At 44.4% G+C, this 25,785-nt stretch overlaps 1 protein-coding gene across 1 annotated transcript; it reads left to right on the plus strand.

Annotated features, from left to right (window-relative positions):
- The first annotated feature begins 11,660 nt into the window (after positions 1-11,660).
- Positions 11,661-12,427, plus strand: LOC135231573 (small cysteine and glycine repeat-containing protein 7-like). Its single transcript, XM_064287413.1, has 2 exons — positions 11,661-11,676; positions 11,758-12,427. Exons 1-2 carry the CDS (start codon positions 11,661-11,663, stop codon positions 12,042-12,044), a joined length of 303 nt encoding a protein of 100 aa, XP_064143483.1. The 3' UTR covers positions 12,045-12,427.
- The last annotated feature ends 13,358 nt before the right edge of the window (positions 12,428-25,785 follow it).

Genomic DNA, 25,785 nt, shown 5'->3' on the forward strand with positions numbered 1-25,785 from the left:
GTGGTACAGTTGTTAAGTGCTTTGCTGCTAATCAAAAGGTCATTGGTTCGAACCCACCAGCGGCTCCTCAGGAGAAAGATGTGGCAGTCTGCTTCCTTAAAGATTACAGCCTTGGAAACCCTATAGGGAGGCTCTACTCTCCTACGGGGTCACCATGAGTCAGAATCAATTTGATGGCAATGGATTTGGCTTTTGTTTTTGTTTTTTCTTCGGTTTAGAGTGGACAGAGGAGTTCCTGAGTGGCGCAAATGGTTAAGCACTCAGCGCCCATCTTTCCAACTTTCCACAGGAATGGCTTCAAGTACCCTTGCTTCCACTGGAGTCCACGATTAAACTCTAATAAATAAAAGCAAGAGGATTCTCAGCCCCCTGGCAGGGCCTCATCTCATGCCTCGTTTTTAGATCTGTTCACCTCAAGGTGATCGGCCGTCAAAATATCTGCTCCCTTCAAGGTAAATCCCCATCTTCCTACCGGCCTCTGCTCCCCCAGGTTCACAGCAGGACAATTGCCTTAGAACTTAGTAAACCAACACTAATATCCCCTGACACTTGGGGGATTTTATTTTAAGCATCTTGTATATGGAATATTAATACTACGCCCTTGTTGAAACGTGCCAGTCTCTTCGCTGTTCATTTACAGGGCCCCTCCTTCAGCTAGGGTATCGTTTCTAGAAAATGGCAGTCAACATGCCAAGTATTTGTGATCAGCTTCTTGAGTAAGAGCATACACGCTGCTCCTCCAGGCAAACGGCCCCGAAATCCACGCAAAGAAAAGAAACACCTCTTCCCACACCATTCCAAAGCAGTCTGAAAAGCCAAAAACCTGTTGCTGTCGAGTAGAACTGCCCCATAGGGTTTCCAAGGAGCAGCTTGGTGGATTCAAAGTGCTGACTTTTTGTTTAGCAGCTGAGCTCTTTACCATTTGCCCCCAGGGCTCCACAAAGCAGTATATCACACCTGAAATATGTGCCAAATTGACGTGACCGCGAGGAGCCCTGGGGCCTATCTCTGCCCATGCAAAGGGGTGGATACTTGGCTACTTTTGTGTACCCAAAACAAAGGTAACTTGAACTCTCACCTGAGACAGAACACTCCTTAAATTTTGTATGAAGCCTTCTCCTGTCCTCACCAAGGTTTTACAGGGGACACAATTATAGGGAGAAAAACGCTAGACATCTTAAACTTTACATGTTGGAAACGGAACTCCTGATACGCCCCTGTACCACCCCTCGCCAAAAAAGAAAACAAAACAAAAATGTGCTTTTCCTGACCTTCTCAATTAATAAGTTAACAGCAACTCCGTCTTTTCAGTTGCACAGGCCACAACGCCCTGGACACCACCCTGACTCCCATTCTTCTCTTAAACCCTACACTGGATTTACCAGCAAATCCCACCGACATTGCCAAATCCGACCTTCTCAGCACCTGTACCTAGCAAGAGCGTCCACAAGGTGGTGCTGTTACCGTGCTGACGCCTCCTGTAGTCTGTTCCGAACAATCTTTTTCTAGTGTAAAGCAGGTCATCTCTTTCCTAAACTCATCTTCACAGGTTCCCACTTCACTCAGAGTCAAAGCTGAAGTACTTATGATGACCTATAACTGACACCTATACAATGTAATCCCCTCCCCTAGTACCTGATTAAACTCCCTCGTTCGGTCTACTGGAAGTGAAACGGTCCAGCGCTGTTCCCTCCCCGCTTTCCAGAATGCTCTTGTCCCACATACCTGGACAGTTCAATCCCACATCGCCTTCTATCTTTTCTCAAATGTCACCTTCCCCTATTTGAGTCCTGTTTGGACCACCTTTAAAATTACAATCCCAATCCCTCATACTCTGCTCAATTTTTTTTTCCCCCATAACACCACATTTAACATATGTAATTTTTTTTAAGGGTTTTTTTTCGGAGAGACAGAAAGGAATGGACTACAATCTCTTTGGCTCATAATGCGCTCTGAGTATAGCCTTCTTTATTTAACTTGCTAATTATTTTAATAAGGCAACAGGCCACGACCTTGTCAATATGGTCTAAATATAAGGATAGCATTATGAAGAATGGGAGTTCTGTAACAGTTAATTGTTCTCATGAGGATTCTGTACTTAGACCGAACAGCATTTGTTTGAACAAACAAGAGTATACTGTGTGATTAAAGTTACGAAAGGTGTGCATCAGGGCTATATCTCTTCACCATGTTTATTTAATCTGTATGCTGAGCAAATAATCTGACAAACTGGACTATATGAAGAAGAACGAAGCACCAGGATTGAAGGAAGACTCATTAACAACCTGCAATATGCAGATGACACAACTTTGCTTGGTGAAAGTGAAGAGGACTTCAAGCACTTACTGGTGAAGATCAAAGACCACAGCCTTCCGTATGGATTACACCTCAGCATAAAGGAAACAAAAACCCTCACAACTGGACCAATAAGCAACATCATGATAAACAGAGAAAAGATGGAAGTTGCCAAGGATTTCATTTTTCTTGGATCCACAATCAACACTCATAGAAGCAGCAGCCAAGAAATCAAAAGATGTGTTGCACTGGGCAAATCTGTAGCAAAAGACCTCTTTAAAGTGTTGAAAAGCAAAGATGTCACTTTGGGGACTAAAATGGGCCTGACCCAAGCCATAGTATTTTCAATCACCTCATATGCACTTTTTTTTTTTTTTTAAAGCTGGACAATGAATAAAGAAGACCAAAGAAGAATTGATGCCTTTGAATTATGGCATTGGCAAAAAAAATATCAAATATACCGTGGACTGCCATAAGAAGGAACAAATCTGACTTAGAAAAAGTACAGCCAGAATGCTGCATAGAAGCAAGAATGGAGAGACTTCACCTCACATACTTTGGACATGTTATCCAGAGGGACCAGTCCCTGGAGAAGGACATCATGCTTGGTACAGGGCCATTGAGAAGAGGAAGGCCGTCAACAAGATGGACTGACACGGTGGCTACAGTGGGCTCAAGCACAGCAACAATCGTGAGAATGCAGCAGGACCGGGCGGTGTTTTGTTCGGTTGTGCGTAGGGCCACCGTGAGTAGGAACTGACTCAATGGCACCTAACAAAAACAACATAAGGTTTCTTACCACCTCAACCTGCCCTCCTGCATCCCTGAAGCTTGTGTTCAGCATTCTTTTGTTTTTCTTTGAACATGGCCTTATTGCATCTTTATGTATCCCTTTTTGTGAATATACTACAGTTCATTTGTTCATCTACTCCCCAGATACCAGACATTTGGGTTGTCTGCAGGCTTCTGTTCTTTCTGACAATGCTGCAGTGAACTTTCTCGTACACGTGCACTGGAGCACAAGTTCAAAAATTTATCTTGGGTATACAGTCTTGGGAGTGGAATTCCCGCATCTCTAACATGTTATGTAATATACTTATTTATTATGTTTATTGAAGGCCTGGTGGCATAGTGGGTAAGAGCTCAGCTGCTAACCAAAAGGTCGGCTCTTCGAATCCACCAGCCACTCCTTGGAAACCCTATGAGGCAGTTCTACTCTGTTCTATAGGATTGCTATGAGTCAAAATTGACTCGATGGCAACATGTATGGTTTTTTGGTGTTATGTTTATTGTGTATTTCCTACCACTGCGAGCATTCTGTCTGTTTTGTTCACCAATGCATTTTCAGTGACTAGAAAGAGTGCCTAAAATATTGTAGGTAAAAAAAAAAAAAAAACAAACCCATTGCCATCGAGTCAATTCTGACTTATAGTGACCCTAAAGGACAGAGTAGAACTGCCTCATAGAGTTTCTAAGGAGCACCTGGTGGATTCAAACTGCTGACCTTTTGCTTAGCAGCTGTAGCTCTTAACCACTACGCCACCAGGGTTTCCATATTGTAGGTACTCAGTACATATTTGTAAAATGAGTAAATGTAATGTACCTATAAAAATTTTGATCCCATTTATGTGATACACCTGGTCTTGGCAAGTGCATAGAGACAAATGTCTGTTAGTGGTTACAGGGGTGGGAGGTGAGAGGGAGGGGAGAAAAGGGAGTCATTGCTTAGGGAACACTGAGCGTCTATCAAGAGTGATGGAAAAATGTGGAAATGGATAGTGGTAATGGTTGAACAATGTATTAGTCATCTCGTGCTGCTATAACAAAAATAATGAAAGTGGATGGTTTTAACAAGAGAAATTTATTTTCTTATAGTCTAGGAGGCTAGAAGTCCCAGCTCCAGGGGAAGGCTTTCCCTCTCTGTCTGCTCTGGGGGAACGTCATTGTCATAATCTTCCCCTGGTCTAGGAGCTTCTCAGCCCAGGGACTCCAGGTTCAAAAGATACACTCTGCTCCTGGTGCCACTTTCCTGGTGATATGACGTCCACCTGTCCCTCTGCTCACCTCTTTCTTAAAACAAAACCTAGTTTTGTAGATTGAGTCCTGCCTCATTAAGACAACTGCCTCTAATCCTGCCTCATTGACATGTCAGACGTAGGATTCACAACACACAGGAAAATCACATCAGATGACAAAGCGGTAGACAATCACACAGCACTGGAAATCATGGCCCAACCAAGATGACACACATTTTGGGGGGACACGACTCAATCCATAAGAAACAGCATGATGCATGTAATTAATGTCATTGAATTGTACATGTAAAAAAATGGCAAAATGGCAAAATATTTTGTTACGTATAGATTTACCAAAATAAAAAAATTATGGTATGGATCCACATTTTTTATTTTGCTGTTATCCTCAGAAGCTAAGGCAGTATCACTGATCCAGCTCTCTTCCAATGGTGCAGGCATGACCCATTGCCTTGCTTACTTTTGTAAATCCTACTGTGTCCAGCACAGTGCCTGATACAGAGTTGGTGATCACCAGGTACATGTCCAAGTGAATTTATCTATCTTGTATTACTATCTGGTTCCTTTAATGTGATGTCTGGCAAGCAGAAACAAGTAATAACCCCCAGGAAACAGTCAACCCTCACCTTCTATGTACACCTGAAAGCCTGGCCAGGCAGAAGAGCCCATTTTTCCTTGAGCCTTGTCAACATTTGCCACACCTTCTTTTGGGAACATGCCCTACAGGCATGGTTAGGTAATGTGTGTTTTTAACGTGCCCCCCTGCACCAGCCCCTTCTTCAGTTCCTATTGGTACAGCATTTTGCAAAGCATCAACTTTTCATGAGCATTGCTGAGTGGGAGAGAGAGGGGAAGGGACTTCTGGGCTTCTGGGACTCAAACCAGCTTCCCCCTGAGGAAACACGAGTGAATAGCTTGCCTCAGCCTCAGCCCAGCCCCCAGCTGGGAGCTCTTCTGCTCCTTTTTCCATCTCTGGCGTTTAACAGAGAACAGAGTTAGGTACAAAACTTGGAGGGATAATTCACAAGAAAAGGCTACTTTCAGAAGGTGAGTTTATCAACACCGTGCAAAGTGTGTGTGGTTCACCTTCAGGGGAAGCTAATAGAAATGGTATGAAAGCAGCCCATTCTGACCTTATTTTTTTTTTCTTTTGATTTATTCTTTATTCAGTTAATGTGAAAATTAGAGCAATTTCTAATAAATCATGGAGCTGTTGTTTTTGTGTACTTTTTTCTGAATGTGTTTGTAGAAAAAAAAGTTTGCAACAAAACAGTTAAATTTTTTTCTCTTCTATTTTTTTATTATTTTATTAAGTTTACAGTTCACATCAGTTTCTCATACAAAAACTTACACACACAGCTATATAACCCTAGCTGCTCTCCCTGTAATGTGACAGCACACTCCTCCTCTCCATCCTGTATTTCCTGTATCCATTCAACCAGCTCCTGTCCTCCTCTGCCTTCTCATCTCGCCTCTGGACAGGAGCTGCCCACATAGTCTCATGTGTCTCCTTGAGCCAGGAAGCTCACTCACTCCTCATCAGTATCACTTTATGTCTTATACTCCAGCCTAATCTTTGCCTGAAGAGTTGGCTTCAGGAACGGTTTTAGTTTGGGGCTAACAGAGATTCCAGGGGCTGTGTCTTCTGGGGTCCCTCCAGTCTTAGTCAGACCATTAAGTCTAGTCTTTTTTACTAGAATTTGGGTTTCTTCATCCCACTTTTCTCCTGTTCTATCAGGGATTCTCTATTGTGTTCCCTGTCAGGGTGGTCATTGGTGGTAGCTGGGTACCATCTAGTTCTTCCGGTCTCAAGTTGATAGAGCCTCTGGTTTATGTGGCCCTTTCTGTCTCTTGGGCTTTGACCTTATTTTTATGTTCTTTTAATATTTTTGCTTATTTAGAATATAACCAAAGTGGATAAAATATTGGAGTAACTCATAATTCTTACTAATAGATTAATGTAAATATGGGCTACAGCTGCTAGTCAAAAGGTCGGCAGATCTGATTTACCAAGTGCTCCCTGGAAACTCTATAGGAGCAGATCTGCCTTGTCCTACAGGCTCACTATAAGTCAGAATCGACTTGATGGCAACGGGTTTGTTTTGTTTTTGTTTTTATGGTATGCTAGAATTTTGGGACTACAGTCTTTCAGAGAGACAGTTAACAAGTACCGGTGATAGAGTAAAGCAATCTCATGAGACTATAATAGGATTTTAGTTGGGTAATAAAATCAACCTAAAATTAAAAAGCAAAAAACAGTTGCCATCACGTTCCACAGAGTTCTCAACAGCTGAGTTTTTGGAAGTAGATTGCCAAGACTTTCTTCCAAGGTGCCTCTGGGTGGACTTGAACCTCCAACCTTTCAGTTAGCAGCCAAGTGCATTAACTGTTTGCAGCACCCAGGGATTCCAACCTAAAATAACCAAAACCCGAAATAGATATATGTTTCTTTAGGTGTTGAATTTTATGTGGTCATCAGATCAAAATCTGTTAGAAAAGTTGAACCTGGGGACAGAGAGAAAATGATGAAGACAGAGTCCATCCATACAGGTACCAGAATCCTTCTTCTGACTTAGACGATAGTTGAAGCCATCGAATTTTCACCATTCTGTAAAAACCCTATTAAGAAACAAAGAAGCTGTTGTCGAGTTGATTCTGACTCATAGCAAACCTATGGGACAGAGTAGAACTGCCTCATAGGATTTCCAAGGAGTGATTGGTGGATTTGAACTGCCAACCTTCTGGTTAGCAGCTGTAGCCATTAACCACTATGCCACCAGGGTTTCCAAAAACTCTATTAAACCAAAAAGGGACAATTTATTCATTAGGTGCTCTGAACCCATCTCAAACAAACGTCCGAGGTTTTACTCACTTTGGTGGGTTTAATTGCATTTTTCCTTAGACACTTTAGAATAAAAAGAGAGAGAAGGAGATGTTGAATTTTTTAGGCCAATTTGGTGTAGTTTATTAGGAAAAGAATTGCCTTACATGACAAGACAAAGTAGTAGCAGAGATACAGGATGTACAAGTTAAGAAAGAGGGGGAAAGCAATAGAAACAAACATTTCAACAGTAGAATTTCAAAAAAAAAAAAAACCATTGTCCTTGAGTCGATTCTGACTCATAGTGACCCTACAGGGCTGAGTAGAACTGTCCCAGGGTTTCCAAGGCTGTAAATCGTTACGGAAGCGCACTGCCACATCTTTCTCGAGGGGTGGCTGGCCTGTTCAAACCACCAACCATTCGGTTAGCAGACGAGCACCTAAATTTCAAGACAGTGCAGCATGAAAAACCATCTCTGTTTTGGGGGGCTTATACTTTGGTGATGAAGGGAGGAGGTTCAGGTTGGTGTTTTTCATTTGGAGGCAGGATCTCAGACCAGGCATACATATGGATCAAACTCCTCAGCCTTGTACCAGTTTCAATCACCCGTTGTGATCTTCAGATCAGGACAGCCGTCAGCAAGAAAGAAAATCTTACCAGCCGGACCATTACCTGCGGCACCGGCCCAGAAGCCGGCTGCCCTCCTAGCAGCAGCATTGCTTCTCCCAGCCACACTTCTGCTGGCAACAGCCCCTCCCGCAGCCACAGCCACACGAGCCACGGCTACAGGGGCGGCGGCAGCAGCAGACCACGGGGACACTGCAGCAGCCCCCACAGCAGCCGCAGCAGCAGGGGCAGCAGCCGGAGCAGCAGCCCACCCGGTAGTACCTGCAGGTGGTGCAGCTGCCACAGCCCCCGCCACAGCCCCCGCCACAGCCGCCACCGCGGCCACCACCACAGCCCCCGCCACGGCCACCACCGCGGCCGCCACCGCAGCCGCCACCGCAGCCACCACCACGGCCACCACCGCAGCCACCGCAACTTCCACAACCACAGCAACCCATGGTGTCAGGAGAGAGGACTCAGGTGAAGTGAGGAGAGAGGGGTCAGGAGGTGAGAGGGAGGTCTGCCTCTGCCAGGGGCCCTTAAATACCCTGTTCACAGGCTAACACACGGCTTGTAGCCACTTCCTTGTTCCACCAGCTTCTCAGGGAGAATTTCACAAGACCCTGAGTGTATTTCCTTATCAAACACCTTTGACCTCATAAAAGTGCTTATTTTCACATTGACTTCTTCCTCAATTTGCGTCTAATGAAGACGTGTTTCTCTGCTGCTTCATCTTGCTTTAACCCGCCGGTCTTCAAGCGCCAGTTGACTTGCCCAGGAGTCCAGTTTGATGAAGACTCATCTCCTCTTCACTTCGCAGGATCGCACAGCAGTGACTGAAGCTCTTCTTCCTTGGTTTCAACAAGGACCCTTCTCTGCTGGCCGATCCCTCACTGTCAAATACAAGAAAAGTTAGGATCCCCATGGAGAGGCATCCAAATTTGCCTTTCTCTTGTGTCATAAAGGTTCTAAGGCTAAAAAACAAAACAATAAAACACAAACTTTCCCATTTATTTGATTCATTTTTATCATTGATTCCAAGGTCAAAATATGGGAAAGCTGCATGGAAGGGGATAGCTTCGGGCTGGGGGCCTGGGCATGAAGTGTTTCAAGCATGCTTCCCACACCAGTTCATATCTTCCTCTCCTTGTACACTAGTAGGGGAGTAGACAAAGGAGCCAACAGCCTCTGCTACAAGCTGGCTTCATGTCCTGAGGAAACCCATGGTCTCTCTGTGACTCAGTTTCCTCAGTTTAGTTCCAGTGATGCCTAATTTTAAATATTCACCATTTGTCTGTTGGTTTGTCATACTATGGTGGCTTGTGTGTTGTGGTGAAGCTGGAAGCTATGCCACCGGTATTTCAAATACCAGCAGAGTCTCCCATGGAGGACAGGTTTCAGCAGAGCTTCCAGACTAAGACAGACTAGGAAGACAGGCCTGGAGATCTACTTCCAAAAATTAGCCAATGAAAGCCCTATGGATCACAGAGTAGTATCCATCCTAGTGCTGGAAGATGAACCCGCTAGGTTGGAAGCCACTCAAAACACACATCGGCCTCAACAGTGGACTCAAACACACAAACGATCATGAAGCTAGAATGCTGGGCTATGTTTTCTAGCAACTCAGAACGGACTAAACATGTGTTTTTATACGTTGCTCTCTCTTCTTCACTTTTTAAAAGGGAGTTCACATTTTGTTGTGTCGGCATCAGTGTTAACTGTGGTTTCTTACTACTCACTGTCTACCTTCTCATGGTATGTGTCACAAGAGAGCTAGTGGAGTACACAGATCGATTTACTCCAACAAACGTTTGAGCACACACTACAGGCAGATATGGTGCCTGAGGTAAATAAGAGAGGGTGACCCCCCACCTGTCCAATTTCACACCCATCCCAGGAACTTAACTTCTTCAGAACCATATGACCTCGGGATTCTCTCCAAAAATGTAAAAGGGAAGAATTTCACGCAAAATTCTTCAGCAGATTTCAAGGGGCTGTTCCTAAACTGGAAACCCTGGTGGCATAGTGGTTAAGAGCCACAGCTGCTAACCAAAAGGCTGGCAGTTCAAATTCACCAGGCATTCCTTGGAAACTCTATGGGGCGGTTCTGCCCTGTCCTGTAGGGTCACTATGAGTCGAAATCAGCTCCATGGCAATGGGTTTGGTATCCCTAAACTTACCTGCTTTTCTAGAGCATTGTGATGTGGGGTAGTCCTCCTTCACATTTATATAGAGCAGTGGTTTTCGGCTAGTGGCAATTTTGCAATGTCTGGAGACATTCTGGATTGTCCCAGTTGCAGGGGAAGGAATGTTACTGGTGTTTAGTGAATGGAAGGCAGGGATGCTGCTAAATACCAACCACACACAAGACAATCACCCACCACAAGGAATTATCAGCCCCAACATCAGTAGTGGTGAGATTGAGAAACGCTGCTGCAAGGTTAAATCTCTCCAAAGCATTTCCCAACTATCTGTGTCATAACAACATATTTGTCTGGGACGCACCCAAAAAAAAAAAAAAAAAAAAATTCCTCAGTTGATTTAACAAAGATTTATTGAATCTCTGGTATGTACAAAGTCCTGTGCTAGGGAGATTTCATAACTGGACTTTTTCTGCCAATCTTTGACCAATGATTAGAGCAAGAACTAAGGCTGAGCAGTAGGGCCACCCACATCAGACCACAGGAAACTATGATATGGGTCATGTCAGTCATTTCCAAACCTGTCTTGAATATTTTTTAACATAATACAGGGGCCCAGTTAAAGTAATTTTCCCTTTGTCCCATCTCACGCTCCAGTTAGCTCTACAGAGGCAGCGGCTGCCGTCTGGCTACCTATTTCTGCCGGTAGCTGGCTTCATATTCCTTGTTAACTCCTTTACACGGCTATTTCTTGCTTATCAATGTTAGTTCCTGTTAAGATAGAAATTGAGTTCTCTTATACCATTGCCAGTATATTTATATTACTATTTTTAGTAAAATCCATAGCTGATAGTAATTTAATCATTACAATAAATATGTTGCTTCCTCTAAAGTAGTCTACTGTGATTACGTTTTCTTCATGTACAATCTTTTATTTTTCCTAGAGCATCTATTTCTCTCTCTTTTGTTTTATTTTTCTTAATCTGTCTGACATTGTGGGCCATATTATTTTGCATCTTGATTTTCCTCTTAGACGTCAATTGATGAAAAAAACTTTTTAAGCACCTAAATTCATTTCTTACTATAATTTCTTATTATAAGCTCAGTACGAATTGTGTCAGAAAAAAGACGGAGCAGTGCAAAAGTTTTCCATACTTGTGTTTTCTATGGAATACTGAATCATGAAACACAGGGACAGGCTTTACAACTGTGTGATAGGAGTGATACCTTCCATTCCCAGGCCGACAGGCTCTGGTGATGGAGTCAGGGCTGCTGGTGCAGTTGGCCGTGACCTTGGAGCCTAATGATCCTTTCTTTCTCCAGCATCTCCAGTCTTCAGTAAGAGGACTTCTGGGCTCTCCCCAAGAAGAGCCTCCTGACCACGTTCACTCATGTTGGGATGCTGGACCACCAATTGCAGCCCAGCGTGTTCGTTTCCTGAGGCACGCCTTCCTAATGAGCCCGTGACCATTGATGACATCCTTGTCCATGGCTCCCAGGAATTTCCAGGGCATGTGACTTGGAGCAATAAACAAAACAGGTAATCTAATGAATCTGGTAAACAGCCGAAAGGGAAGTGAAGACCGTGTCCTCAGATTCTTCCATAACAACTGAGCCAATGACAAGGAAAAGGTCACCTGTCTTCCTCGTTCTTCCCTCAGAGTTGGTATATAAGGGCCTCACAGCGGAAGGAGGCGTCAGACCTCCCTCTCACCTCCTGACCTCTCTCTCCTCACTTCACCTGAGTCCTCTCTCCTGACACCATGGGTTGCTGTGGTTGTGGAAGTTGCGGTGGCTGCGGTGGCGGCTGCGGTGGCGGCTGCGGTGGCGGCTGCGGTGGCCGCTGCGGTGGCGGCTGCGGCGGGGGCTGTGGTGGCGGCTGCGGTGGCCGCTGCGGTGGCCGCTGCGGTGGTGGCTGTGGCGGGGGCTGTGGCGGGGGCTGTGGCAGCTGCACCACCTGCAGGTACTACCGGGTGGGCTGCTGCTCCGGCTGCTGCCCCTGCTGCTGCGGCTGCTGTGGGGGCTGCTGCAGTGTCCCCGTGGTCTGCTGCTGCCGCCGCCCCTGTAGCCGTGGCTCGTGTGGCTGTGGCTGCGGGAAGGGCTGTTGCCAGCAGAAGGGCTGCTGGGAGAAGCAATGCTGCTGCTAGGAGGGCAGCCGGCTCCTGGGGTAAGAGATGCTGGAAGTTTTGCTCAGGCCGTTTGGTAAGACTTTCCTTCATCACTCCTGTCTGCTTTCTCCGTGCCCACCCTACCCAAATGTCTTGGAACTGATCATCTTGTTCTTTGTGTATCTAATACTCTGAAGTTTCAGAGTTGTTCCCCACCTCCCAACACCCCGTCACAGTGATACCATGACTACATCAAATTGTACTCTATCTTCCAGAATTTAGCATCTGGGAGGTATATATTCTCTGTAATCTTGTCTCCATTTGGAAAAGAGATGAAGGACCATGATATATTACAACATTAGGGTTGGGAGCATAGCCATCCCTGTGAAAATCTACTAAGAGTTTAACAAAATAAAATCAGATCTAATATTTCTTTTTCTTGAAAAAATTACTTATGATGTTCTTTTGTTCTTTTCTATTATACATTCATTAACTTCTCTCCCATTTCTGTTTTTATTTTTAAAAAGGCAACTCTTTCTTAATAAAAGCTACAAAATTCGTACAAAAATAATCTCGTGTTATTCTAATGTGTTTCTCTGTTCTATAAGATAGGTGAGGCCAACCACTGGGGAAGAAGACAATGATATGTCAGTAGGGTTGGGATGGGTTTCAATTAGTGGGTGATTGGCCCTAAACTTTCATATAATGAATTTTACAATAAAGATAGAAATTTGGGGGCAAATCCCCAAATCTTTGGTCATCAATGGCAAATTCTTGTTCTCTCCTACGGGTTCTCTCATGACACCTGTTTCTGTAACCGAATTCTGGCTGTAGATTTTGAACAGCCCTAGTGTGGCATATTATATCTTCACTCCTTCTTTTCATGTATTTTTTTTACTTTCATTCATATGTAAGTCAAGGAAGCCTGGTGGCACAGTGGTTAAGCTCACTGAAAGATTGGCAGTTCTAGCCCAACAGCTGCTCCTCAAGAGAAAGATGTGGCAGCCTGTTCCCGTAAAGATTACAGCCTTGGCAGCCCCATGGGGCAATTCTACCCTGTCCTATAGCATCACTTAAGTCAGAATTGACTTGACAGCAATGGGTTATAGTAGGCGGGGCAGTCAGCAGGCACTAGAGAGCTAAATATAAAAAGCCCTTGAATTCTGTCTTTGTTTCCTAGTGCTGTTGTAACAGAAATACCACAAGTAGGTGGCCTTGACAAACAGAAATTTATCTTCTCACAGTCCAAATTCAGAGTGTTAGCTCTAAGGCAAGGCTCTCTGCCAGCGCTCCAGGGGGAAGATCTTTGTGTCTCTCCATTTCTGTTCCTGGGTTCCATGGTGACCTTCACGTGGCACCTGTCTTCCCCCATTGTGCTTCCTCTGTGTCTAATCTGCTCAAAAGTCTTAGGTTTAAGACACACCCAACACTGAGATGACTTCATTAACATAACAGAGAAAACCCTATACCCAAATGGGATTACATCCACAGGTATAGGGTTTAGCATTCCCACACATGCTTTGGGGGGAATACAATTCAATCCAAACATCTTCAAACAGCTGAAGTCTAAGAGGAAAAGAGATAAATCAAAGTCAATTACAACAGCATCTCCCTAATGTCAGGTTTTCTTCACGTGGTCACCATCTCTCCACTCCTAGACCAACTACATGTTCAGGTAGATTTTCAAGTGTTACTGCTGCCACATTGTTGAGTACCAGTGAAGAGGCCCTGAATGCTTTTGTTCACCAAGCTGTCCAAGTGAGCAGTTTCTACAGTCCACAGTTTGTCACTTGGTCTCCCAGCAGCATGAACACAACCGACGAATTCCTTCTCCCGAAAAAACTCCCCTTCTCTCTCTAGGAGGCCACCCCCGTTGGGGCTCCTCTCCTCTCCCTCTCCTTCTCAGCCCCCTCTGCGGGTTCTTTCTCTCGGCTGGAGCCCCAGGGCTTAACCCCCAGCCCTCTCTCTTCTCCATCGTTCTCCGCCCCTGTCTGGACTCTATCTTGTATTGTTTTCTTTAGCATGTATCACTTTCTAGCATACTCTAAAATTTATGAACTTCTCAGGTTTACTGTTTCTTGTGCCCTCTGCCTCACCCCCACTTCCCGCTAAAATGTAGGTTCTGCAAGGCAAGGATCTTTAACTCTTTCATTCGTTGCTGTATCTTCAGCAGCTAGAACAGTGTCTGACACATAGTAAAATGCAACCCACTGCCATGGAGTCGATTCCAACTCATAGCAACCCCATAGGGTTTTCAAGGCTGTAAACCTCTATGGACGCAGGCTGCCACAACTTTCTCCTGTGGAGACACTGGTGGTTTCGAACCACCAGCCTTTTGGTTAGCAGTCAATGGCTTTAACCAGAGCCAACGGGGCTCCTTTGGCACATAGTAAAAAAAAAAAAAAAAAAAAAAAAAAGTGCTCCTTAAATAACTTCTTAATAAATAAATGATTTTTCAAGACTTTTGCTATGGAAAATGTCAAACAGTATAATAAATTCCTGAGAACCATCCCCCAAGGCAACAGTTATCAGCACAGGGTCAGTCTCTTGCCCGCCCTACTCGCGGCCACACCCCTTCCACCCCTGCGTTATAAGAAATCAAATCCAGACCTCATGGCTTCTCATCTGCAAATACTTCTGTCTATGTTTCTATGACTCATCATCTCTTGCTCTGACTTAGACTCTGGCCATAAAATATTATACAAACACAGAAATAAACTTTTCTAGGTCCAAACTGAGGTCGTCTCTCAGCGTACGGTGTGAGTTACATACGCAATAAGGAAAGGTTTGTGGCTACCATCAGACAAAAGGGGCGGTGCTTCTTCCAAGCCCTTGTCAACAGCCACCGCTCACCAGAATGGAAGCCAAGGCGGGGGTGGTGTCATGAAGAAAGTAGGGCTTTGGGGTGAGACATTCAGGTGTTTGGATTCTAGCTCATCAATTTGCTTAGTAGATGATCTTGGGAAATCGCAAGTTCTGAGAATCTTAAGTTTCCTCACACCAGGAGGAGCAGAGCTGCCCCTGTCAGGTTTTTCCAGATGACTAAGCATGATGACAAATGAACCACCTGTCACGGAGGTGGTCAGGGCTGCGTGTCTTCTGCTTAGCAAACATTGCAGTTAAGTGCAGACTCTGGAGCCAAACACCCTGGGTTCAAATCCTGGTCTCTGACAATTTACTTGGGTGATCTGGGCAAGTTAATTAATCGCTCCCAATGGCTTCATCTGTCGAATGAGTCTACAAATTGTACCTACCCCATAGGGTTGTTATAGGAATTTAAACGAGTTAATATTTATAAACTGCCTGGCAAGCCCCTGGCAACCAGTAGATAAGTGTTTTGTAATTAAATTACACTTCGTAATTAAAGTGTAAGATCTTAGGGGTTAGAAGATAGTGGAGAACTGATGTGCAAGACAGGAGGAAGTTTACTGCCTGTAAAATCATGACACCTGCGACCTTTAAGAAAATTCCAAGTGTTATCTGCAACCTGGGAATTTACAAGGGCGCCGGGCGCTCCCACACCAGCAGGTACATCTCAGTAATTACAGGCAGATTTTTGGCAAAGCACAGGAGGGTGAGAATAGAAAATGCAAACCAATAGGACAGGGGACCCAAGATTCCCTGGGAGACTTTTAAATCAGCTTCATGTCGGCTAACTGGCAGCTATTCACCCTTAAAAAGGAAGCAGTTTTTATCTTTGCGGGAGATTTTCCATTTCCACCAACAGGGATAAACAAAAAGGGTTAACAAAAAACCTTTCCACTTTAACCCATAAGGAAACCCTCGTGGGGTAGTGGTTAAGAGCTGTGGCTGCTAGCCAAAAGGTAGGCAGCTGGAATCCACCAGGGGCTCCTTGGAAACTCTATGGGGGCAGTTCTACTCTGTCCCATAGGGTCGCTATGAGTCGTAGTGGACTCGACGTCAATGGGGTTGGGTTTTTTTTTTTTGGTTAACCCATAAGGACTTTAAAAATGCCCTTTTTAGCAAAAGCTCCTCTTACAGTATTACTTTAATATAGGAACTCTTCGTTGCAGAAGGTTCTCAAAGCGCCGGGACACCGTCCTCCCCCACTGCATTCACTTGAATAAAAAATACACAGTGGTTATAAACAATGGTTCTGGAGAAAGATATGCCGATTATAATCCGGGCTCCTCTATTTACTAGTCTTGCTTCTCTGTTCTCATTTTTTTCATATCACAGCGGTACCCTTCTCATAAACCAAACCAAAACCAAACCCGTTGCTGTCAAGTAGATTCCGGCTCGTAGTGACCCTATAGGACGGAGTAGAACTGCCCCATAAGGTTTCCAAGGAGCAGCTGGTGGGCCTGAACTGCCGACTTTTTGGTTAGCAGCTGAACTCTTAACCACTAAGCCACCAGGGTTTCAACCTTTCTCATAAGTTTTAGGAAAATGCATGCATTTCTTGGAAAGGGCATAGTTATAAATAGAACAGATGATTGACGTGGGTTCAAGTCATCCTGCTCTCTCGACGCTGAGTATCAGCACATCACTTCACATTGCTCCTGGCAGACACACAGACTGTCCCACGGATCTCGGACTCCCGCCACCAGACGCGCTCATTGCACCCTGCGGGGCGGGGCCTCTGGGTCCGAGCCGGGCCGGCTCCTGCTCCCGCTCCCGCCCCGGCTCCAGCGCCAGGATCCCCTGACAGTGGAGGGTGCTGGTCCCCAGGCTCCGTGACCCAGGGATGTGAGCAGTGTGGACAGCAGAGACGCCTTCCTGTAGGTAAGGCCGTCCCGGGAGATGAGCTGACTGGAGAAAAACCGCCATTCCTGGGGGCCGCCGGCTCTGCTCTCCCCCCTTCTCTTCACCAGTTTCGGGTGCTCGGGGCGGGTGGGTGCTGGGCTGCAGTGGGCCGGCCGGTTCCGATGGCCCGGCGACGTCCCGGCCTGGGGCAGGAGCGTGGCCACACCCCTCGTGGTGCAGTGGCTGCGCTCCCGCGAGCCCCAGGCTGGGATTCGCCCACGTGGGCTTGGATGTCACCCCGTGTTCAGCCATCTGGGAAAACCGAGTGAAAAAACCTACAATCCGGGACAAGGGCTAGCACCCCTGGTTACACCGGTGTTTACAGATTTCTACTGAGGAGAGACCTAAGCATACAATGCCCTATTCTTATCCAAGGACAACTAAAAGGTCCTGGTGAGGAAGAGAAAGGGGACTTTGCCTCCCGGTGGAGGAAATTATTCTGAATACGGGGACTCGGTGAAGGACTGCTTTAACTGAAACTAAAAGAAAACACAACCCTACCTGACAATAGCCTTGCTAGAAAGGTTACCTAATTCACCGAATACCATGTATAACATCTATTTCACAAGTCATTGCCATTGCTGTTAATGCTCAGTAGGTTTAAACTTGAGGTTTGAAGCCAAAAAAACACCAACCCAGTGCCGTCGAAGTTTCAAGAGGATGAAGAAAATAATGTTTTCTAAAAATATTGTCACCTAAAGGGTTTTGCTCTTAATAATACCAGACCATGCTGGAGTCTCCTAAGGCAGGAGTGGTTTATTCATTAAGGCACATATTTTAAATAAACCAAAATGTACCTGTCCAAGTATGTTTTTCTTCAGATTGTCTTAGCAACAGCAGAAATTAACAAAAGTATTAATTTCATTCAGTCATTATTGGTTGTTGGGTAATTGTAAATGCAATTCAAGCGTAAATACGCAAAGATGCTTTTATTTGGAAACCCTGGTGGCCTAGTGGTTAAGAGCTATGGCTGCTAACCAAAAGGCTGGCAGTTCGAATCCACCAGGCCCTACTTGGAAACTATGGGACAGTTCTCTGTCCTATAGGGTCCCTATGAGTCAGAATAGACTTGATGGCAATGGGGTTTTTGGTTTTGCTCTCAGCAGTTTAAGTGAAATTTGTCATTGGGTACCTTTCTGAAATGACTGGGTTATGAGTCCCCAACTATGTTAATTTTGGTGGAACTTGGCACGTGCACTTGCAATAAGGGGGATGGGAAGAAAGTTTTGTGGAGCGTGGTTTGCATTGGTGCAAACCCACCCAGCAGTGCTGCAGAAGGAAGGCCTGGTGATCTGCTTCTGTAGAAAATTACAGCCAAGAAGACCCCATAGAGCTCAGTTCTGCTCTAAGACATGGAGTCACCAGGAGTCACAATCGATGCCATGGCCATGGAGCTGGTTTGGGGATTTGGGGTTTTCATTACATGCCAAGAACCAGCTTGGGCACATCCTGAGATTATCCACATTTTACAAGGAGCTTTGGAAAGGTCCAGTGCACGTCCCAGGTCCACAAGCAGGGATAGATCCAGGAGAACGTGGGGCTTCAGACACCAAAGCTGTGCCCTTTCCACTAGACCACACCGGACACGGTAAACCCAAGCCTGGAAAGAAAACGAGGAAATTAACCTAAGGCTGGGAAGGTCTACCATGAGATACCAAAATATTAAAGCTCGTTCTGAAATTTCACACTTTTAGCAAGTCATTTAGATTCAGAGGGATAAATCAGAAGTTATTTGACTAGGCAAGAGGTAGGATGGAGGGTAACTAGTGTTAACATTTTCAAAAAAGGGTAAAGTCGTGATGATTGTGTGAAAATGAGCGTGTGTTAAAGAATTGAATTCACTCATTAATGGAAACTGGTAATGCTGTTACAACCAGATTAAAGGAGAATCCAAAGAACGGGCATATTTAAAGGTCAAGAATGTTGAAACGGACATGCAAATAGAGGCAAAATTGGTTCTTCCCTGGGGAGGGGGGAGGGAAAAGGGTTGTCCCTCCACTGGATAGAGTTATTTGCATGTCTATCGAAGAATTATTTGGCATTTCCATCAAACAGAAAACCCCGCTGCCACCAATCAATTCCTGCTCATGGCATCCCCAGGTGTTGGAGTAGAACTGTTCCATAGTTTTCTGGACTGTCACCTTTACGGAAGCAGGTCAGCAGGCTTTTCTTCCACAGAGCTGCCTGTGGGTTCTAACTACCTACTATTCGGTTAGCAGCGGATCACAAACCACTTGCAGTTACCTACAATTTACAGAGTTGTAAAATAGCTCAAACAATGGTTTTTCTATGAAGCACAAGTTTTTCCCTACCCCGGTGCATTTCTGTGGCTGGAACTCGGCCTGGACGTGGTCCGTGGTGACTGAAATTCTCTTTAAGCTGTCTGCCAGTTTTATGGTTTAGTAATGCGTATTGGTCCTGATGCGCCTAAGATTAGATCTCACCACAAGCATACAGAGTTAACATAGGCTGGGAGGGGATAATCAATTCTCAGCACAACGCCTTAGATGCACATAAAAAGGCATGCATGATACCGCACATTGATAAAATGGGACCTGAGATGTGTATTTTACGGATCGGTACATCCACTCTTGGTCTTTGACATGACTTAAAAAAACCCGTTGCCGTCGATCCCAACTCATAGCCACCTTATAGGATGAAGTAGAACTGCCCCATAGTTTCCAAGGAGGGGCTGGTGGATTCGAACTGCCGACTGTTTGGTTAGCAGCCATAGCACTTAACCACTACACCACCAGGGTTTCTTTGACCTGATTTAGGAAATAATATTGAAGTCATTGTTCCCTTTCCTTGAGCACAGAGAATGTGACCTTGGGCTCACAAGGACTCACAAGGCCCTGAGGTATAAAGACAAGAGCTAGGATAATCTTGGAAAATATCTTTTAGGGAACTTTTCGCATAAGTCAGAACAGAAGAGATTTTCCACTCTTACCTTTTTCTATCAGCATTTAGTGAATAGAAATTTGTTGGGCCAATGAAGACCCTCCTGACTGTCTTCACTGAAGCCTGTACTAATGATTGTTGAGAAAGACCATTCAAAATGTAGGATCACAGTTTCTAGCCAAACTGTGAAAAGGTGAAGGTTTCAGCGGTTTTGCCCATTTCGTAATGTTAATATATACTGATGACTCTGTACCGTGCCTTGCTCTTGGACAGACATGTCTGTGGCAGTGTGCTTGTCTGTTTTCCCATTCTTGCCTATTCTGTAATATTCTCTGGACTCGGGCAGACATGGCTGTGGCAACATGCTTGTTCATTTTCCCATTCTTGCCTATTCTGTGATGTTCTCTGGACTCTGGGCTCAGACAGACATGGCTGTAGCAGCATGCTTGTCTGTTTTCCCATTCTTGTTTGTTCTGTAATATTTCCTTGAACTCAGGCAGACATTAGCTCTGGCAGCACACTTGTCCACTTCTCAGCTTTGGCCTTTTTTAATATATGCTGAATAACACTTTCTTTTTGTTTTACTAAACTTGGTGATGTTTTTTACCCTACAACAGACCAAAAGCGAGCATATTCTATGCTGCGTACTTAATATTTGAGCCTAGCTCATACCCTTGAACTTGCGTGCAGTATTTCATTTCATCGGAGGCTCCCTGTGGAGGTAAGAGGCTGCAGCGGGGGGCTGACATAATGTGTGGGTGACAGGCTACTTCTAACTCTGTGGTTTCTGAGATTCCAAGCCACTAAGCACAAAATTCTAAATTGGATTCCTTTGATAATAGCCTTCAGAGGAAGGTGCTTTTGTTCTGTTTACCTCCCTAATCGGTTGTGTTTCAGAAAGATATGAATCTGAGTGTCTTTATTTTTTTTTTTTTTAATGGGATTACAAAAGAGGGTGCCTGCGGAAGGGATGGGCTTCGGTGTATAAAACCATTGCTCTTGACAGCTAGGTCCTAAAGGAGGTGGATGAGAGATACCCAGCTGAGAAGGGATTTGTGATTGAAGGAGCAAAAGCTCAATTTCAAGGCAGGAAGCCCAGGACCTGGTTCTACAGAAGAATAAACTCAGAGCAGGAACAGGTAAGCCAAGCATCTGGTCAACTCCCTGACTCGCTGGCAGCCAGTAAAGGAAGAGAGACAGAAAAGAGTAGGGCCAGGTTAGCTCAAGGGCATGAGGATCCTCTGTGGTGTAGTACATTACATGCGGTCAGGTTTGTTGACCTGCCCTAGTTTTGAATTACGGACATAGTCACCATTCTAGATTTTCCTGGCATGGATCCAATTTCAAAGAACCTGCCTTGCTTTCAGATTAAATAATAGAGCCCTTGCCCTGATGCTGAATTTGGGAAAACCGCAGCCATTGCACCAGTAATTAAAGTCCAGGGCTTTGGAGAGATGTGTGTACACATGAGATGCTTTGGGGAAGGGGGGTAGGCCTTACTTTTTAAAAAAAATTAGGTGTAATTTACATACAATAAAACCAAACCCGTTGCCGTCAAGTCAATCCCGACTCATAGCGACCCTATAGGACAGAGTAGAACTGCCCCATAGAGTTTCCAAGGAGCACCTGGCAGACTCGAACTGCCAACCTCTTGGTTAAGCAGCCATAGCACTTAACCACTACATCACCAGGGTTTCCTTACATGCGATACGAAGTATAAATCTGAAATGAAGAGTTTGAGTGTATTATAATTGTATTGTTGTTGTTGTTGTTGTTAGATGCTGTCGAGTCAGTTCCGACTCGTAGTGACCCTATGCACAACAGAACCAAACACTGCCCGGTCCTGAGCCCCCCTTACAATCGTTGTTGTATATCACCATGTCACTATATCTGATCAAGTTATAGGATATTTACACAGGAATTTCCCAGCCGCCCCCACCTCAGAGGCGACGTCTGTCCTGATTTCTGTCAGTGTGAATTAGTTGGGCTTGCTCTCTGACTTGGTATCAAGGGACTCATACAGTATATTCTTTTGTGTCTAAATTCTTTCATACACACAAAAAACCAAACCAAACCCGTTGCCGTCGAGTCGATTCTGACTGAGACTCATTTGTTTTTTTGCACGTATCGACGGTTTGCTCCCTTTTTTCGAGTCATCTTTATCGAGGTGTAGTTTACCTTTAATGAAATTCACAGAGTGGAGCATATGGTAAGTGAGTTTTGCCAAATGTATAGACGTGTGTAACCACAGCGACAGTCGAGATACATAGCATTTCATCACTCTAGAAAGTTCACCTGTTCCCTCCCTCATCCCTACAATCAGGCAATCACTGATCTAATTTCTTTCACTATAAACTAATTTTGCTTGTTTAAAAAAAAAAAAAAACAACAGTTGCCCTGGAGTCAGTTCTGACTCACCATGTGTGTCAGAGGAGACCTGGGCTCCGCAGTGTTTTCAATGGCGGATTTTCTTTTTTTCCAAAGTAAATCCCAGGGCTTTCTTCTGAGGCAACTACTCTGGGTGGACTTGAACCTATAACGTTTTTCAGTTAGCAGCCATTGCTTGTTCTAGGACTTAATATATAAATTGAATTATACATTTTTGTGTCTGGACTCTTTGGCACAACAATGTTTTTCAAATGCACTTGACTTGTTAAATATGTCAATAGTTAACTCCTTTTAATTGCTGTTTAGCACTCCTTTTCGTCAGTATACCATATTGCTTATCCATCCCTCACTTAACAGACATTTCCATTGCTTCCCACTTTTTGGAAACACTGGTAGAGTAGTGGTTAAGTGCTACGGCTGCTAACCAAAGGGTAGGCAGTTTGAATCCGCCAGGCGCTCCTTGGAAACTCTATGGGGCAGTTCTACTCTGTCCTATAGGGTCGCTATGAGTCAAAATCAACTCGACGGCACTGGGTTTAGTTTGGGTTTTTGGTCCCACTTTTCACTATTATGAATAAATTGGCTGTGAACTTTCTCATATGGTTTGCCAAACAGTTTTCCAAAAAGGCTGTACCAGTTTACATTCCCACAAGCAATGTATGAGGATTCGGTTGCTCAGCAACTCGAAAGGTTCGATAGGAACCTTAGGGGCCCTGAATTTATGTTAATGGGGGAAGGGCAACTCACAAAACAAGGGTGAGAATGGTTGCACGCCTAGAAAAATGTAGTCAAGGTCACTAAATTGTACATGTAGAAACTGCTGAATTGGTCTATGTTTTGCTGTGTACATTCTCAACAATGAAATAAATAAAATTAAAAAAAAAGAGAGAGAGAGATTCACTTGCTCTACAACTTTGCCCTGGTTCTGCAATGGTTAAGCACTCAGCAGGAGAAAAGCCTGGTGATCTGTCCTTGTAAAGACTGATGTTGTGTGCCACCAAGTCTATCCTGACTCATAGTGACCTTATGGAGCAGAGTAGAACTACCACCTCTTTCTGCTGTGGAGCAGCTGGTGGATTCGAACTGAAGACATTTCAATTAGCAGCCAGGTACATAACCACTGCACCACCAGGGCTCCTCCTTTAAGATTAAAAAAACCAAACCCTTTGCCACTGAGTCAATTCTGACTCATAGCAACCCCATAGGACAGAGTAGAAGGGCCCCATAAGATTTCCAAGGAGCAACTGGTAGATTTGAACTGCCAGCTTTTATGGTTAGCAGCCAAGCTCCTGAGCGCTATACCACCAGGGTTCTTCCTGAAAGATTACAGCCTTGGAAACCCTATGAGGCAGTTCTACTGTGTCCGATAGGGTCGCTATGAGTCAGAATCGACTCTGTGGTGCACAACAACCTTGCCAACTTTTGCTATGTCAACCTTTCTTTTTTTTTTTTATTGGTGAAAGTTTACAGTGCAAATTAGTTTTTCATTCAAAAATTTTATACACAAATTGTTTTGTGACATTAGTTGCAGTTGCTGCACTGTGTCAGCACCCACCCTCTTTCCCTTGTCACCCTGGGTTCTCGGTCTCCATTCATCCAGTTTTCCTGTCCCTTCCTGCCTTCTCCTCTTGGCTTTTGGGCAGGTGTGGCCCTTTTAGTCTCATATACTTGATTGAACTAAGACACATGTTCCTCACATGTGTTGTTTTTTGTTTTATAAGCCTGTCTAATCCTTGGCTGAAAGGTGGACTTCTGGAATGGTTTCAGCTCTGAGATAGGAGGGTGTCTGGGGGCCATAGTCTCAGGGGTATGTCAGTGTTTTTGAGCTCAGCCGTTTCTTTGTTCGTTCTTTTTAATTTTTTTTATTATACTTTACGTGAATGTTTACAGAGCAAACTAGCTTCTCATTAAAAAATTAATACTCATATTGTTTCGTGATATTGGTTGCCAACCCCACAACATGTCAACACTCTCCTCTTCTCCATCTTAGTTTCTCCATTACCAGGTTCCCTGTCCCCTCCTGCCTTCTTGTCCTTGCCTCTGGCCTGGTGTGCTCCTCTAGTCTCATTTTGTTTTGTGGGCCTGACTAAGCTTTGGCTGAAAGGTGAACTTCAGAAGTGAATTCCTTACTGAACTAAAATGGTGTCCAAGGGCCATACTGTTGGGGTTTCTCCAGTCTCTGTCAGACCTGTAAGTCTGGTCTTTTTTTTTTTTTTTTGAGTTAGAAATTTGTTCTACGTTTTTCTCCAGCTCTGTCGAGGACCCTCTAATCTGATCCCTGTCAGGGCAGTTGGTGGTGGTAGCTGGGCGCCATCTAGTTGTGTTGGATTCAGTCTGGTGGAGGCTGTGGTTGTTGGGGTCCATTAGTCCTTTGGACTAATCTTTCCCTTGTGTCTTTAGTTTTCTTCATTCTCCCTTGCTGTCGACGGGGTGAGACCAGTGGAGTATCTCAGATGGCCAATCACAAGCTTTTAAGACCCTAGACTCTACTCACCAAAGTAGAATGTAAGACATTTTCTTTATAAACTATATTATGCCAATTGAGCTAGATGTTCCCCGAGACCATGGTTCCCACAGCCCTCAGCCCAGCAATTTGGTTCCTCAGGGAGTTTGGATGTGTCTGTGGAGCTTTCATGACCTTGCCTTGTACAAGTTGTACTGACTTCCCCAGTACTGTGTACTGTCTTAACCTTCACCAAAGTTACCACTTACCTATTGTTATTTAGTGTTTTACCTTCCCCACCACTCCCCTCCCTTGTAACCATCAAAGATTTGATTTTGTGTGTAAATCTTTTCATGGGTTTTTATAGCAGTGGCCTTATACGATATTTGTCCTTTTTGATTGACTTATTTCACTCAGCATAATGCCTTCCAGATTCATCCATGCTGTGAGATGCTTCACAGATGCATTACTGTTCTTCATCGTTGCATAGTATTCCACTGTGTCTATGTACTGTAGTTTGTTTATCCATTCATCTGTTGATTGGCATCTAGGTTGTTTCCATCTTTTTGTGATTGTGAATAATGCTGCAGCAAACATGGGTGTGCATGCGTTGTCTATTCGTGTGATGACTGTTCTCTAGGATATAGTCCTAGGAGTGGGATTGCTGTATCATATGGTATTTCTATTTCTAGCTTTTTAAGGAAGAGCCATATCATTTTTCAAAATGGGTGTAAAATTTTGCATTCCCACCAGCAGTGCATAGCATTCCAATCTCCCCAAAACCTCTAGAACATTTGTTATGTTCTGTTTTTTTGATTCCTGCAAGTAACGCCAGGGTAAGATGGTATCTCATTGTGGTTTTGATTTGTATTTCTCTAATGGCTATTTAATCTATGGATTACACCTCAACATAAAGAAAACAAAAATCCTCACAACTGGACCAATGAGCAACATCATGATAAACAGAGAAAAGATTGAAGTTGTCCGGGATTTCATTTTACTTGGATCCACAATCAACAGCCATGGAAGTGGCAGTCAAGAAATCAAAAGATGCATTGCATTAGGCACATCTGCTGCAAAAGACCTCTTTAAAGTGTAGAAAAGCAAAGATGTCACCTTGGAAATTAAGTTGTGCCTGACCCAAGCTATGGTGTTTTCAATTGCCTCACATGCATGTGAAACTTGGACTATGAGGAAGGAAGACTGAAGAAGAATTGACACCTTTGAATTTTGCTGTTGGCAAAGAATATTGAATATTGGCCTGCCGAAAAAAGGAACAAA

This window comes from Loxodonta africana, chromosome 6, assembly GCF_030014295.1.
Source record: "Loxodonta africana isolate mLoxAfr1 chromosome 6, mLoxAfr1.hap2, whole genome shotgun sequence".
NCBI lineage: Eukaryota > Metazoa > Chordata > Mammalia > Proboscidea > Elephantidae > Loxodonta > Loxodonta africana.